The sequence below is a fragment of the Zonotrichia albicollis genome, chromosome 31 (genome assembly GCF_047830755.1).
Source record: "Zonotrichia albicollis isolate bZonAlb1 chromosome 31, bZonAlb1.hap1, whole genome shotgun sequence".
NCBI classification, from domain to species: Eukaryota; Metazoa; Chordata; class Aves; order Passeriformes; family Passerellidae; genus Zonotrichia; species Zonotrichia albicollis.
The window spans coordinates 6,014,121-6,030,866 of record NC_133849.1 but is presented as its reverse complement, the minus strand read 5'-3'; the positions used below and the strand labels follow the sequence as shown (position 1 = coordinate 6,030,866).

The window sequence follows — 16,746 nt, the reverse complement described above, 5'->3', positions numbered from 1 at the left end:
CGTTTTTCCCCCATTCCCTTTTTTCCCTCATTAATTCCCGGTTTTTCCCCTCATTAATTCCCGGATTTTTTCCCTTATTAATTCCCGCTTTTTCCCCCATTAATTCCCGTTTTTCCCCATTAATTCCCGTTTACCCCCATTAATTAATGAATTAATTAATTAATTAATGAATTAATTTCCCCCCTCCCAGCTCGCGGCCACCCCGCGCTCGCAGCGGCAGCGCCGCCTCCTGGGGGCGCTCAGCACCCACAAGGACCGGTCAGGAATGGGGGAGCCCCAATGGGGAGGGGGAGCCCGAAATGGGGAGGGGGAGCCCGAAATGGGGACAGGGACCCCGAAATGGGGAGAGGGACCCAAAAACCACAGAAAACACCCCAAAAACCGGGCGGGGACCCCAAAAACCCAGGGAGGGACCCCAAAATGGGAGAGGGACCCCAAAAACCCAGAAAACACCCCCAAAAATGGAGAGGGACCCCAAAAATGGAGACGGGGACCCCAAAACTGGAGAGGGACCCAAAAACCAGGCGGAGACCCCAAAAATGGGGAGACGGACCCCAAAAATGGAGACAGGGACCCCAAAAATCCAAAATGGGGATCCCGAAACCACAGAAAACACCCCAAAAATGGGGAGGGACCCCAAGAACCCAGAAAGGACCCAAAAAATGGGGACAGGACCCCAAAAAGCCAGAAAACACCCCAAAACCGGGAAGGGATCCCAAAAACCCAGAGAGGGTCCCCGAAAATGGGGACAGGACCCCAAAAATCACAGAAAACACCCCAAAAATGGGGAGAGGGACCCCAAAAAGGGGAACAGGGACCCCAAAAAACCCAGGGAGGGACCCCTGAAATGGGGAGAGGGATCCCAAAAACACCCCAAAAACCGGGCGGGGATCCCAAATATGGGGAGAGGACCCCGAAACGGGGACAGGGACCCCAAAACCACAGAAAACACCCCAAAAATGGGGACAGGGATCCCAAAAATGGAGACAGGGACCCCAAAACCGGGGACAGGGACCTCGAAAATGGAGGGAGGGACCCCAAAAATGGGGGGAGGGACCCCGAAACCACAGAAAACACCCCAAAAACGGGGATAGGGACCCCAAAACCCAGGCGGGGACCCCCAAAAATGGGGACAAGACCCCAAAAATCAGAGAAAACACCCCAAAAATGGGAACAGGGACCCCAAAAATGGGGAGGGACCCCCAAAAACCCAGGAGGGACCCCAAAAATGGGGAGAGGAACCCCGAAATGGGGAGAGGGACCTCAAAATCACAGAAAACACCCCAAAAACTGGGCGGGGACCCCCAAAAACCCAGGGAGGGACCCCGAAAATGGGGAGGGACCCCAAAACCCGAGAAAACACCGCAAAGCACCCCAAAATCAGCCCCGAAAATGGAGGGGGACCCCAAAAACCCCACCCCAAAACAGCCCAAAAAACCCCAAAAACAGCCCCAAAACTGAGGGGGGACCCCAAAAACCGGACAGGGACCCCAAAAACCCAGGGAGGGACCCCAAAACTGGGGAGAGGGACCCCCAAAAACCCAGAAAACACCCCAAAAACCGGGCGGGGACCCCAAAAATGGGGAGGGAACCCAAAAACTCCTGACAGGGATGGACCCCAAAAAGCAGAGAGAACCCCCCAAAAAACCAACGCAAAACCCCAAAAACCCCAAAATCTCGCCCCAAATCCGGGGGTTACCCAAAACTGAGGGGGGGGACCCCAAAGAGGGGAGAGACCCCAAAACCAGACAGGGACCCCCAAAACCCCAAAACCCCACCCCAAAACTGAGGGGGGACCCCAGAAATGGGGGAGGGACCCCAAAACCCAGGGGGGGGGGCCAAAAATCGGGAGGGACCCCCAAAATCCCACCCCAAAAAACCCAAATCCCACCCCAAAACCGGGGGGGGGAGGGGACCCCAAAACTGAGGGAGGGACCCCAAAAATGGGGGGGGAGGGGGAAAGAGGGGAGGGACCCCCAAAAACCCCACCCCAAAAACCCCAAAATCCCACCCCAAAACCGAGGGGGGAGGGGACCCCAAAATCACGAAAAGCACCCCAAAAATGGCGAGGGACCCCAAAAATGGGCAGGGACCCCAACCAGAAACCCAGAAAACACCCCAAAAAAAAACACCCCAAAAAAACCCCAAAACCACCCCGAAACTGGGAGGGGAGAAACCCAGGGGGACCCCAAAATCACAGCAAACACCCCAAAAAAAACCACCCCAAAAAAACCATTAAAAAAAACCCCAAAAGCAGAGGGGACCCCAAAAACCCCAGAAAAACCCCAAAAATCCGGGCAGGGCCCCCAAATTTGGGAGACACCCCAAAAATCAGGGGGGGATCCCAAAAACCCCACTGGAAAAATCAGGGGGGGATCCCAAAAACCCCACTGGAAAAACCACAGAAAAAAAAACCCCAAAACTGGGGGGGACCCAAAACTGGGGGAGACCCCAAAAATGGGAAAGGACCCCAAAACCCGAGATAACACCCAAAAATCACCCCCGAAACTGGAGGGGGGACCCCAAAAACCAAACCCCAAAAACCACCCCAAAACTGAGGGGGGGGACCCCGAAAATGGGGAGGGACCCCAAAACCACAGGAAAAAAACCCCAAAAAAGCGGAGGTGGGATCCCAAAATTGAGAGGGGGGACCCCAAATCCCACCCAAAAAATCCCGAAAGCGCCCCAAAACCCAGAGGGGACCCCAAAAACCACAGGAAACACCCCAAAATCACCTGAATCGCCACAAACGCCCCAAAACCCCCCCAAAAAACACCCAGAAAACCCCAAAATGCCCCGGAGACCCAAATCCGCCCCCAAAACCCAAAACGTCCCCAAATCCCCCCAAAATCCCTTAAGCCCCCCAAATCCCCCCAGAACCTCCAAAATCCCGATTTTTTTTCCACCAAATCGCCCCCAAAATCAGCCCAGGACCCCCCAAATCCACTCAGGACCCCCCAAAATCCCCCAAATTTCCCAAATCCCCTAAAAACCCCCAAAAATCCCACCCAGGACCCCCAAATCCCCGAAAATCCCCCTAAAATCCCAAAAATTCCCCAAATCCCCCCTAAAAAAACCCAAAAAATTCTAAAAAATCCCCCCAAACCCCCCTAAAAATCCCCTAAAATCCCCGAAAACCCCCCGTAAAAAACCAAAAGAATAACAAAAAAACCCAAAAATCCCCCCAAATTCCCCCCAAAATTCCCCCAAAAAATCCCCAAACCCCCCCTAAAAAACCCAAAAAATCCAAAATCCCCTAAAAATCCCACCCAGGACCCCCAAATCCCCTCAAATGACCCCAAAATCCCCTTAAAATCCCCAAAATTTCCCAAATCGCTCCAAAAATCCCCAAATCTCCCAAAATCCCAAATTTTTTCCCCACCAAATCGCCCCAAACCCCAAAATCCCCTCAGGACCCCCCCAAAATCCCCAAATCCCCCAGGACCCCTCAAAACAGCCCCAAATTCCCCCAAAAATCCCCCCCAAAAATCCCGATTTTTCCCGCCAAATCCCCTCAAATCCCTCCCCAAATCCCCCCAGGACCCCCCAAATCCCCCCAAAATCCGATTTTACCCCGTAAATCCCCCTCAGATCCCCCCAAAATCGCCCCAAATCCCCCAGGACCCCAAAATCTTCCCCACCTGCCCAAAATTCCTCAAAAATCCCCTCAGGACCCCCCAAATCCTCCCCAAATCCCCCAAAATCCCGATTTTTCCGCCAAATCCCCCCAAAACCCCCCCAGGAGTCCCCAAAATTCCCAAAAATCCCAATTTTTTTTCTACCAAATCCCCTCAAATTCCCCCAGGACCCCCCAAATCCCCCAAAATTCCCAAATCCCACCAGGAGTCCCCAAAATCCCCCTCAAATTCCCATTTTTCACCCCCAAATTCCATCGAAACCTCCCAAATCCTCCTCAAATCCCCCCCCTGGATCCCGAAATGGCCCTGGGACCCCCCAAAATTCCCAAATTTCCCAAAATCCCGATTTCCCCCCGATTTCCAGGTTCGTGTCGGGCCGGGAGATGAAGAAGCGCCGGGGGCTTCAAACACCCCCAAAACCCCCAAAAATCCCCTCAGGACCCCCCAAAACCGCCCCAATTCCACCAGGACCCCCCAAATCCCCCAAAATCCCGATTTTTCCCGCCAAATCCCCTCAAATCCCCCCCAGGACTCCCCAAAATTCCCAAAAATCCCAATTTTTTTTCTACCAAATCCCCCCTCAAATTCCCCCAGGATCCCCCAAATTCCCCCCAAAATCCCCAAATCCCTCCCTAAATCCCACCAGGAGCCCCCAAAATCCCCCTCAAATTCCCATTTTTCGCCCCAAATTCCATCGAAACCTCCCAAATCCCCCTCAAATCCCACCAGGAACCCCCAAACCCCCTCAGGACCCCCCAAAATCCCCCCAAAATCCCGATTTTTCCTGCCAAATCCCCCCAAAACCCCCCCAGGAGTCCCCAAAATTCCCAAAAATCCCAATTTTTTTTCTACCAAATCCCCCCCAAATTCCCCAGGACCCCCCAAATCCCCCCAAATTCCAAATCCCACCAGGAGTCCCCAAAATCCCCCTCAAATTCCATTTTTCACCCCCAAATTCCATCGAAACTTCCCCAAATCCCCCTCAAATCCCCCCCCTGGATCCGAAATGCCCCTGGGACCCCCTAAAAATCCCAAAATCCCGATTTCCCCCCAATTCCCCAGGTTCGTGTCGGGCCGGGAGATGAAGAAGCGCCGGGGGCTTCAAACACCCAAAAACCCCTCAGGACCCCCCAAAACCGCCCCAAATCCCCCAGGACCCCCCAAATTCCCCCAAAATCCCGATTTTTCCCGCCAAATCCCCCCCAAAACCCCCCCAGGAATCCCCAAAATTCCCAAAAATCCCAATTTTTTTTATACCAATATCCCCTCAAACCCCCTCAGGACCCCCCCAAATTTCCCAAAATCCCGATTTCCCCCGATTTCCAGGTTCGTGTCGGGCCGGGAGATGAAGAAGCGCCGGGGGCTGTTCGGGCTGCAGAGCCGCGCCCCTCCCCCACTGCCCCCCGGGCTGGCCGGCCCCGCCCCTGCGGGGAAAGCCCCGCCCACAGCCGGGACTCTGACCCCGCCCACAGCCGGGACTCTGACCCCGCCCCCTGCGGGACAGACCCCGCCCCCTGCGGGACAGGCCCCGCCCACAGCCGGGACTCTGACCCCGCCCACAGCGGGAAAAGCCCTGCCCACAGCCGGACAGGCCCCACCCACAGCGGGAAAAGCCCCGCCCACAGCCGGGACTCTGACCCCGCCCCCAGCGGGACAGGGGGGGACAGGTGAGGGAAGGAATGGGGAGGAATTTGGGGGGATTTGGGATTTTTGGGGGATTTTTTGGGGGATTTGGTGGGTCCCGGGGGGGGATTTTGGCGGTTTTGGGGGGGTTTGGGGGATTTTGGGGGGGTTTTGGGGGAGATTTTGGGAATTCTGGGGGTGTTTTGGGGGAGATTTTGGCGGTTTTGGGGGGATTTGGGGGAGTTTTGGGGGGGTTTTGGGAATTTGGGGGAGATTTTGGGGGTTTTGGGGGGACTTTGGGGAATTTTGGAGTGGTTTTGGGGGAGATTTTGGGGAGGTTTTGGGAATTTGGGGGAGATTTTGGGGGTTCCCGGGTGGGATTTTGGGGGTTTGGGGGGGATTTTGGGGGTATTTGGGAAATTTGGGGGATTTTGGGGGTCCTGGGGGGTTTTTGGGGCATTTGGGAGTATTTGGAGGGGAATTTAAGGGGGTTTTGGAGACCTTTGGGAGATTTTGGGAGATCTCTGGAATTTTGGGGGGATTTGGGGGGTCCCGAGTGGAATTCTGGCGGATTTGGGGGAGATTTTGGGGGGTTTGGGGCATTTTGGGGAATTTGGGGTGGATTTGGGGGATTCTGGGTGGGATTTTCGCAGTTTTTGGGGGAATTTGGGGGATTTTGGGGGTCCTGAGAGGGATTTTGGCGGTTTTGGGGGGATTAAAGGGGGGATTTGGGGAATTCGGGCGGATTTTGGGGTAATTTGGGGGATTTTGGGGATTTTTGCGCGGGTTTGGGGCTCCCCTCCCCCATTCCACCGGGGGGTCCCCAAATGTTTTTGGGGTCCCCCCCAACCCCTCCCCCCCCCCCCCCGCAGCCTCCGGGCAGGGCGGGGCCAGGGCGGAGCCAGGCGGAGCCACGCCCCCCGCGGAGCCCAGGTGAGAAAATCCCCAAAAATCCCCAAAAAATCCCCCAAAAATCCCAAAAATATCCCCCAAAAGACCCCAAAAATCCCAAAAAAATCCCCGAAAAATCCCCCAAAAAATCCCCAAAAATCCCCCAAAAATCTCATCAAAATCCCCAAAAAATCCCAAAAATCCCCAAAAAAATCCCCAAAAATCCCCAAAATAGCCCCAAAAAATCCCCAGAAAATACCAAAAATATCCCGAAAACCCCCCGTTAAAAAATCAAAAATCCCCCAAAAATCCCACAAACACCCCCTAAAAAAATCCAAAAAACCTCCCCAAAAACCCCAGAAATCCCCTGAAAATCCCCCTTAAAAACAAAAAATATCCCCCCAAAATCCCCCCTAAAAAAATCCAAAAAATCCCCAAACCCCCCCAAAAATCCCCAAAATTCCTCCAACCCTCCCTAAAAAACCCCAAAAAATCCCAGAAAATCCTTCTAAAAATCCCCAAAAAATTCCCCACAAGTCTTCCAAAACCCTTCTAAAAAAAACCCCCAAAAATCCCCCAAAAAACCCCCAACCCCCCCCAAAAAACCCAAAAAATCCCCCACAAAACCCCAGAAATCCCTCAAAATCCCCTTAAAAAAAACAAAAAATTTACCAAAAACCCCAAAACCCTCCAAAAATCCCCCTAAAAAAAACCCCAAAAATCCCCCAAACCCAACCATAAAAAACCCAAAAAATCCCCCCAAAAACCACAAAACCCCCCTAAAAATCCCCAAAATCCTCAAAAATCCCACCTGAAAATCCAAAAAAATCCCCCAAAAATCCCCCTAAAAAATCCTCAAAATCCCCCAACCCCCCCCAAAAAAAACCCCCAAAAAACCCCTAAAAAATCCCCAAAAAAATCCCTGAAAATCCCCTAAAAAACCCCAAAAATTCCCCCAAAAACCTCCAAAAACCCCCCCCTTAAAAACCCAAAATATCCCCAAAAAAATCCCCAAAAATCCCCAAACCCCTCCTAAAAAAACCCCAAAAAATCCCAAAATATCCCAAAAATCCCAAATCCCTCCCAATAATTTGGGGTCCCCCCAGGCCCCCCCCGGCGGCTGCTACAACTTCCGGCGCCCCCAGGCCGGCCGGGGCCCAGGTGAGGTTTGAGATTTATTGGGATTTATTGGGATTTATTGGGGAATTATTGGGGATTCTATTGGGATTTTTTGGGGATTTTTGGGGGATTTATTGGGGATTTATTGGGGATTTATTTGGGATTTTTTTGGGATTTTTTGGGGATTTATTGGGGATTTATTGGGATTTATTGGGGATTTTTTGGGATTTTTTTATGGATTTTTGGGGATTTATTAGGGATTTTTTGGGGATTTATTGGGATTTATTGGGGAGTTATTGGAATTTATTGGGGATTTATTGGGGATTTATTGGGGATTTTTTTTGGGATTTTTGGAGATTTATTGGGATTTATTGGGGATTTAGTGGGGATTTATTGGGATTTATTGGGAATTTTTGGGGATTTATTGGGGATTTTTTTGGGATTTATTGGGGATTTTTGGGGATTTTTTTGGGATTTATTTGGGATTTATTGGGGATTTATCGGGGATTTATCGGGGATTTATTGGGGGATTTATTGGGGATTTATTGGGGATTTATTGGGATTTATTGGGGATTTATTGGGGATTTATTGGGGATTTTTTGGGATTTATTGGGGATTTATTGGGGATTTATTGGGATTTATTGGGGATTTATTGGGGATTTATTGGGGATTTTTTGGGATTTATTGGGGATTTATTGGGGATTTATTGGGGATTTTTTGGGATTTATTGGGGATTTATTGGGGATTTTTTGGGGATTTTTTTGGGATTTATTGGGGATTTTTTGGGGATTTTGGGGGGTTTTCGGGGATTTTTTGGGATTTTTTGGGGATTTTTTTGGGGATTTATTGGGGATTTATTGGGGATTTATCGGGGATTTATTGGGGATTTTTTGGGGATTTTTTTTTGGGATTTATTGGGGATTTTTGGGGATTTATTGGAGATTTATTGGGGATTTATTGGGATTTATTGGGGATTTATTGGGGATTTTTTTGGGATTTTTTGGGGATTTATTGGGGATTTATTGGGGATTTTTTGGGATTTTTTGGGGGTTTATTGGGGATTTATTGGGGATTTTTGGGGGATTTATTGGGGGATTTATTGGAGATTTATTGGGGATTTATTGGGATTTATTGGGGATTTATTGGGGATTTATTGGGGATTTTTTGGGGATTTATTGGGATTTATTGGGGGATTTATTGGGGATTTATTGGGGATTTATTGGGGATTTTTTGGGGATTTATTGGGGATTTATTGGGGATTTTTTGGGATTTTTTGGGGGTTTATTGGGGATTTATTGGGGATTTTTGGGGGATTTATTGGGGATTTATTGGGGATTTATTGGGGATTTATTGGGGATTTATTGGGGATTTTTTGGGGATTTATTGGGGATTTATTGGGGATTTATTGGGGATTTATTGGGGATTTTTTTTGGGATTTATTGGGATTTATTGGGATTTATTGGGGATTTATTGGGGGATTTTTTTGGGATTTATTGGGGATTTATTGGGGATTTATTGGGATTTTTTTGGAATCTATTGGGGATTTATTGGAGATTTATTGGGGATTTTTTGGGGATTTATTGGGGATTTATTGGGGATTTATTGGGGATTTATTGGGGATTTTTTGGGGATTTATTGGGGATTTTTTTTGGGATTTATTGGGATTTATTGGGGATTTATTGGGGGATTTATTGGAGATTTATTGGGGATTTTTTGGGGATTTATTGGGGATTTATTGGGGATTTTGGGGGATTTGGGTAATTTTGGCGGTTTTGGGCTATTTTGGGGTTTTTTTGGGGATTTTTGGGGATTTGTTGAGGATTTTGGGGGGAATTTTTGGGGATTTATTCGGGATTTTTTGAGGATTTTTTGGGGATTTTTTGGGGATTTTTGGGGATTTATTGGGGGATTTTTTTGGGATTTTTGGGGGATTTTTGGTGGATTTGGGGGAATTTTGGGGGGGATTTTTTGGGGAATTTTGAAGGATTTATTTAGGATTTTGGGGGACAGTTTGGGGCGAATTTTGGGGTGGTTGGGCAATTTTGGGGGAAATTCTTGGGAATTTGGGGGGATTTGGGGGAGATTTGGGGAATTTGGGGGATTTTGGGGGGGAATTTTGGGGGTTTAAGGGGGATTTTGGGGGGGATTTGGGGATTTTGGGGGGAATTTTGGGATTTTGGGGAAAATTTGGGGAAATTTTGGTGATTTTTGGGAATTTTAGGGAAATTTGGGGTTTTGGGGGAATTTTGGCATTTTGGGGGACATTTCGGGGAGAATTTGGGGGGATTTTTGGGGCGGATTTGGGAATTTTCGCGGATTTGAGGTGGTTTTAGGGGATTTGGGGATTTTGGGGGAAATTTTGGGATTTTTTGAGGAAATTCTAGGGATTTTGGGGGATTTTGGGAATTTGGGGGAATTGGGGAACATTTTGGGGAAATTCGGGGGGTCCCGGGTTGGGTTTTGGGGAATTTTGGGGGAAATTCTGGGGATTTTTGGGGAGAATTTTGGGGGATTTTGGGGGAGTTTGGTGGGAAATTCTTGGGATTTTGGGAATTTTGGGGAGGAATTCCGGGGGAGTTTGGGGCATTGTAGGGGGATTTGGGAATTTTGGGGGGGTTTTAGGGGGATTTTGGGGGAATTTTGGGGATTTTTGGGGGATTTTGGGGATTTTTTTAAGATTTATAGGGAATTTATTGGGGATTTTGGGGATTTTTTAGGGATTTATTGGGGATTTATTGGGGATTTTTTTAGGGATTTTTGGGGGCAATTTTGGGGGGAATTTTGGGATTTTGGGGCCATTTTGTGGGAATTCGTTGGGATTGGGGGAAATTTGGGGAATTTTGGGGATTTTGGGGGAAATTCTGGGGGAATTTGGGGAAATTTTGGGGCAATTTTGGGGTTTTGGGGATGTTTGGGATTTTGGGGAGAATTTTTGGGGATTTTCAGGGAGGTTTTGGGGGGAATTGGGAAATTTGGAGGTTTTGGGGCCATTTTGTGAGAAATTCTTGGATTTTTTGGGGAATTTTTGGTGGAAATTCTCATCCTTCAAGGAGGATTTTGGAGATTTTGGGGGAATTTTGGATTTTGGGAAAATTTTGGGCATTTGAGGAGGATTTGGGGGGAATTTGGGGGATTTTTAAGGAAATTCTGGGGATTTTGGGAAAATTTTGGGGAATTTGGGCAGCTTAATTGGAATTTTGGGGGATTTTTGAGGGGATTTTCACCGTTTTGGGGCAAATTGGGGGGGGATTTTGGGTTTTTTGGAATTTTGGGGTTTTGAGGGAAATTGGGGGATTTAAGGAAGATTTTGGGGGGATTTTTTTGAGGATTTTGGCGCCATTTTGTGGGAAATTCTTGGATTTTGGGGGGATTTGGGGATTTTGGGAGAATTTGGGGGGTCCCGAGTTGGGTTTTGGGGAATTTGGGGAATTTGGGGTTTCCTGGGGGTTCGGGAGCATTTTGGGGGAATTTTGGGGGAATTGGGGGAACTTGGAGCGGATTTGGGGGGGATTTGGTGAATTTTGGGGTTTGGGGAATTTGGAGTTTTGGGGGGAATTTTGGGGAATTTTTTGGGGAATTTTTTGGGGGGAAATTTGGGACATTTTAAGGAAGATTTTGGGGGGATTTTGGGGGGTTTTGAGGATTTGGGGCCATTTTGTGGGAAATAATTGGGATTTTGGGGAACATTTGGGGAAATTCGGGGGGTCCCGGGTTGGGTTTTGGGGATTTTGGGGGAAATTCTGGGGATTTTTAGGGAGAATTTTGGGGATTTTGGGCGAGGTTGGGGCATTTTAGGGGGATTTGGGAATTTTGGGGGGCTTTGGGGTTAAGGGGGATTTTGGGGGGGATTTTGGGGGAATTTCGGGGATTTGGGAATTTGGGGTTTTGAGGGGAAATTGGGGGCATTTAAGGAAGATTTTGGGGATTTTTGGGGAATTTTTTGGAGGATTTTGGGGCCATTTTGTGGGAAATTCTTGGGGATTTGGGGGGATTTGGGGATTTTGGGAGAATTTGGGGGGTCCCGGGTTGGGTTTTGGGGAATTTGGGGGAAATTTTGGGGAGTTTTGGAGAATTTGGGTGAGAATTTCTGGGAATTTGGGGGAGATTTGGGGAATTTGGGGGATTTTGGGGGATTTAGGAGGAATTTTGGGATTTTGGGGGGGGATTTGGTTTTTGGGGGGATTTTGGGTGGGTTTGGGGTTTTTGGGGGATTTGGTTTTTCTGAGGGGGATTTCGGGTGGGTTTGGGGTTTTTGGGGGTTTTTGAGCAGATTTTGGGTGGGTTTGGGGTTTTGGGGGGGATTGGGTGGATTTTGGGGGTTTTTGGGGTGAATTTTTGGGGTTTGGGAGGATTTGGGGGATTTGGTTTTTAGGGTGGATTTTGGGGTTTTGGTGGATTTGGGGTTGCTGTGGGGTTTTGGGGTGTTTTGGGTGGATTTGGGGGTTCTTGGGTGAATTTTTGGGTTTGGGGTGGATTTGGGAGTATTTGGAAGGAATTTTTGGTGGATTTGGGAGTTTTTGGGGCATTTGGGCGGATTTGGGGATTTTGGGGTAATTTGGGGATTTGGGGCGGATTTGGGGGATTTTGGGTGTCTTTGGGGGTTTGGGGTAATTTGGGGGATTTGGGGGATTTGGGGGAGATTTTTGGGATGTTTGGGGGATTTGAGGTTTTTGAGGTGGATTTGGTGGTTTTGGGTGAATTTTTGGGATTTGGGGGATTTGGGAGGATTTTTTGGGTGGATTTTGGGGGTTTTGGGTGGATTTTGGGGTTTTTGGGGGATTTGGAGTTTTTGGGGGATTTTCAGGAATTTGGGGTTTCGGGTCTCCCCAGCGCCCCCACCCGGCGGGTTCGGGTCCTGCAGCCCAGGCGGGACTGGGGGGACAAACTGGGAGGGACTGGGAGGGGCTGGGATGGACTGGGATCAAACTGGGAGGGACTGGGATGGACTGGGATGGACTGGGATCAAACTGGGAATGAACTGGGACAAACTGGGATGGACTGGGGGGAACTGGGAGGGGCTGGGACAAACTGGGATGGACTGGTTTGGGCTGGATGCTCAAACTGGTTTGGGCTGGGGCCAAACTGGGAGCACTGGGATGGACTGGGAGGGGTCCACAGCGGGCCCAGCTGCTCTGGACTGGGGCATACTGGTTTATACTGGTTTATCCCAGGCCATACTGGTTTATACCGGTCCATACCAGTCCTTACTGATTTATACTGGTCCATACTGGTCCTTACTGGTTTATACTGGTTTATCCCAGTCCATACTGGTCCTTACTGGTCCATACTGGTTTGTACTGGTCCTTACTGGTTCTTACTGGTTTATACTGGTTTATCCAGTCCATACTGGTCCTTACTGGTCCGTACTGGTTTATCCCAGTCCATACTGGTCCTTACTGGTTTATACTGGTTTATCCCAGTCCGTACTGGTCCGTACTGGTCCGTACTGGTTTATCCAGTCCATACTGGTCCTTACTGTTTTATACTGGTTTATACTGGTTTATCCCAGTCTATACCAGTCCTTACTGGTTTATCCCAGTCCATACTGGTCCTTACTGGTTTATACTGGTCCGTACTGGTCTGTACTGGTCCTTACTGGTTTATACTGGTTTATCCCAGTCCGTACTGGTCCGTACTGGTCCGTACTGGTTTATACTGCTCCATACTGGTCCATACTGGTTTATCCCAGTCCATACTGGTCCTTACTGGTCTGTACTGGTCCGTACTGGTTTATCCCAGTCCATACTGGTTTATCCTAGTCCGTACTGGTCCATACTGGTCCTTACTGGTTTCTCCCCTCCCCAGCTCTCCCACGCCGGACCCGGACCCCGAGGCCACGCCCCCCGTCCAGGCCACGCCCCCCGGCCAATCCCCGTCCCCAGGCCAGGCCCCGCCCCTGCCGAGGCCCCGCCCCCGGCCAATCCCCGTCCCCAGGCCAGGCCCCGCCCCCCGCCGAGGCCCCGCCCCCCGCCGAGGCCCCGCCCCCCCGGGTGCTGGCGCGCCGGGTGACGCTGGACGGGACCGTGCAGTACCTGCTGGAGTGGGGGGGCGGGGCCGCGCTCTGACCACGCCCACCCGAGTTCGGGACACGCCCCCTTCCGAAATGTGGGGGTCCCAACCCAAAAATCCCCAAAATTCTGGGTGGGAAATGGACACTCGTGGCACTTTAGGGGAGATTGATGGGAGAGAGGCTGCGGGAGGGGGCGTGGCCTCCTCTGACCACGCCCCCAATTCTTAGGGGACGCAGCCCCAAAAGTTTGAGGGTCTGAGCCCCAAAAACCCCCCAAATTTTGGGACAAAAATCTTTATTTTTGGCACTTTAGGGGAGATTTAGGGTGGAGAGAGGCTGCGGGAGGGGGCGTGGCCTCCTCTGACCACGCCCCCACATTTAGGGGACTCCACCCCCCAAATTTTTTGGGGTCCCAGCCCAAAGAAACCCCAAAGTTTTGGGTGGAAAATCTTTATTTTTGTCGCTTTAGAGGAGATTTAATGGGAGAATAAGAGGAGGGGCGTGGCCTCGAGGGGGGCGTGGCTACATCTGGCCACGCCCCCAATTTTAGGGGCCCTTCCTGCCAAAACATTTTGGGGTCCAAGCCCCAAAAACCCCAAAATTTGGGTGGAAAATCGACATTTGTGGCACTTTAGGGGAGATTGGAGTGGGAGAGAACTGCAGCAGGGGGCGTGGCCTCCTGTGACCACGCCCCCAAATTTTAGGGACTCCACCCCAAAGATGTTGGGATCCCAGTCCCAAAATCCCAAAATTTTGGGTGGAAAATCGATATTTGTGGCACTTTTAGGGGAGATTTGATGGGAGAATAAGAGAAGGGGCGTGGCCTGGAGGGGGCGTGGCCACATCTGACCACGCCCCCAATTATTAAGGAACACCAGCCCAAAATTTTGGGGTCCCAGCCTCAAAACCCCCCAAAATTTTGGGCTAAAATCTTTATTTTTGCCACTTTAGAGAGTATTTAATGGGGAAAAAAGAGGAGGGGCGTGGCCTGAAAGGGGCGTGGTTACATTTGGCCACGCCCCCAAATTTTAGGAGACTCCACCCCCCAAAATTTTAGGGGTCCCTGCTCCAAACACAAAAAATTTTGGGCTAAAATCTTTATTTTTGGCACTTTAGAGGAGATTTATGGGAGAATAAGAGGAGGGGCGTGGCCTGGAGGGGGCGTGGCCACCTCTGACCACGCCCCAAATTTTTGGAGGATCCCACCCGAAAATTTTTGGGGGTCCCAGCCCCAAAAATATCGAAAATTTGGAATAAAAATATTTATTTTTGTCACTTTAGAGGAGATTTAAATGGAAGAGGGGCGTGGCCTGGAGGAGGCGTGGCCTCACTTGACCACGCCCCCATATTTTAGACGACCCCACCCCAAAATTTTTGGGGGTCCCAGCCCCAAAATCCCCAAAATTTTGGGCTAAAATCTTTATTTTTGTCGCTTTAGAGATTATTTAAGTGGGAATTAGAGAAGGGGCGTGGCCTGGAGGGGGCGTGGCTACCTCTGACCACGCCCCCATATTTTTAGGGATCCCCATCCCAAAATTTCGGGGTCCCAATCCCAAAAACCCCCAAAATTTTGGGTGGAAAATTTTTCATTTTTGGCACTTTAGGGCAGCCTGAGGAGGGGGCGGGGCCTCGGGAGGGGGCGTGGCCACCTCAAGCCCCGCCCCCCAAAATTTGCGGGCCCCTCCCCCACCCCCCGAACCCCAAATTTGGGGTGAAATTTCGGTAATTCCCCATTTCCGGGTGGGGTCGGGGTGGGCGTGGCCTGAATGGGCGTGGCCTTTGTAGGCGTGGCTTCACTTCCTCCCCCAATAAACGGCTCCGGCAGCGGCTCTGGCTCATTTTTGGGGTTCTCCCCCAAATTTTGGGGTCCCCCCAACCTTTAAGCCCCTCCCCCAAATTCTGGAGCCCCTCCCCCAGAAATTTTGGGGTTTTCCGCCCCAAATTTGAGGTTTCCCCCCTGAATCGCCCCCAAATTTTGGGGTCCCCCCCATTTTAGGGATGCCCCTCCCCCTCCTTTAAGCCCCTCCCCCCAAATTCTGCGGCCCCGCCCCCACAAATTTTGGGGTTTGGGTTTCCCCCCAAATTCCCTCCAGATTTTGGGGTCCCCTCCCAAATTTTGGGGTTCCAGCCCCTTTTGCTCCCCGAAATTTTTGGCTTCTCTCCCGAATTTTGGGGTTCTTGCCCAAATTTTGGGGTTCTCGCCCTTTTCCCCTCCAAATTTTGGGGTTCCCTCTCCAGATTTTGGGGTCTTTTGCTCCCCAAATTTTGGACTGTCCCCCCCTGAATCGCCTCCAAATTTTGGGGTCCCCCCAATTTTAGGGACGCCCCTCCCCCACAAATTTTGGGGTTCTCGCCCTTTTTTCCCCTCCAAATTTTGGGGTTTTCTCTCCAAATTTTGGGGTCACCTCCCAAATTTTGGGGTTCCCGCCCTTTGCTCCCCAATTTTGGAATCTTTTGCTCCCCAAACTTTGGGGGTTCCCCCCCTGAATCGCCTCCAAATTTTGGGGTTCCCCCCAGTTTTGGGGTTCTCGCCACTTTTTGCCCCAAATTTTTGGGTTTTCCCCCCCAGATTTTGGGGTCACCTCCCGAATTTTTGGGGTTCCTGCCCTTCCCCACCACCCCCAATTTTGGGGTCTCTCCACGCCCCAAATTTTGGGGTGTCCCCCCCCCAATTTTAGAGACGCCCCTCCCCCCCCAAATTTTGGGGTTCCCACCCTTTTCCCCCCAAATTTTGGGGTCTCCCCCCGAATTCCCTCCCCAGTTTTGGGGTCTCTCCCTCGTCCCCCCCCTCCAATCTTTTGGGGTCACCTCCCAAATTTTGGGGTTCCCGCCATTTTGCCCTCCAAATTTTGGGGTTTCCCCACCGAATTTTGGGGTTCCCGCCCTTTTTCCCTCCCAATTTTGGGGTCTTTTGCTCCCCAAATTTTGGGGTTCCCCCCAGTTTTGGGGTTCCCGCCACTTTTTGCCCCAAATTTTTGGGGTTTTCCCCCCCAGATTTTGGGGTCACCTCCCGAATTTTTGGGGTTCCTGCCCTTCCCCACCACCCCCAATTTTGGGGTCTCTCCGCCCCAAATTTTGGGGTCCCCCCCCTTAATTTTAGAGACGTCCCTCCCCCCCCCAAATTTTGGGGTTCCCGCACTTTTCCCCCCAAATTTTGGGGTCCCCCCCCTTGAATCCCCCCAAATTTTGGGTTTGTTCCCCTCTGACCTCCCCAAATTTTGGGGTCTCCCCTTAAATCCCCCCCAAATTTTGGGGTTCCCCTCCTTTCCCCCCGCTTCCATTTTGGGGTCCTCCATTTCGTTCCCCCAAAATTTTGGGGTCCCCTTTTTACATCCCAATTTTGGGGTCCTCCCCCATTTAATGCTCCACAAATTTGGGGTTCCCCCCCTCAAATCTTTCCAGATTTTGGGGTCCTGTCCTTTATTCCCTCCAAATTTTGGGGGTTCCCCCCTTTAACCTCCCCCC

The 16,746-nt window shown here is 50.6% G+C and overlaps 1 protein-coding gene across 1 annotated transcript in view; it reads left to right on the top strand.

Annotated features, from left to right (window-relative positions):
* The window catches only part of LOC141725790 (PHD finger protein 1-like), a 45,274-nt gene extending 31,792 nt beyond the window's left edge, over positions 1-13,482 (top strand). Inside the window, 6 exon segments of the mRNA XM_074529816.1 lie at positions 191-258; positions 4,965-5,073; positions 5,164-5,305; positions 6,134-6,194; positions 13,077-13,158; positions 13,229-13,482. Of these exon segments, the coding sequence (XP_074385917.1) occupies positions 191-258; positions 4,965-5,073; positions 5,164-5,305; positions 6,134-6,194; positions 13,077-13,158; positions 13,229-13,336 (570 nt within the window). The 3' untranslated portion in view covers positions 13,337-13,482.
* The last annotated feature ends 3,264 nt before the right edge of the window (positions 13,483-16,746 follow it).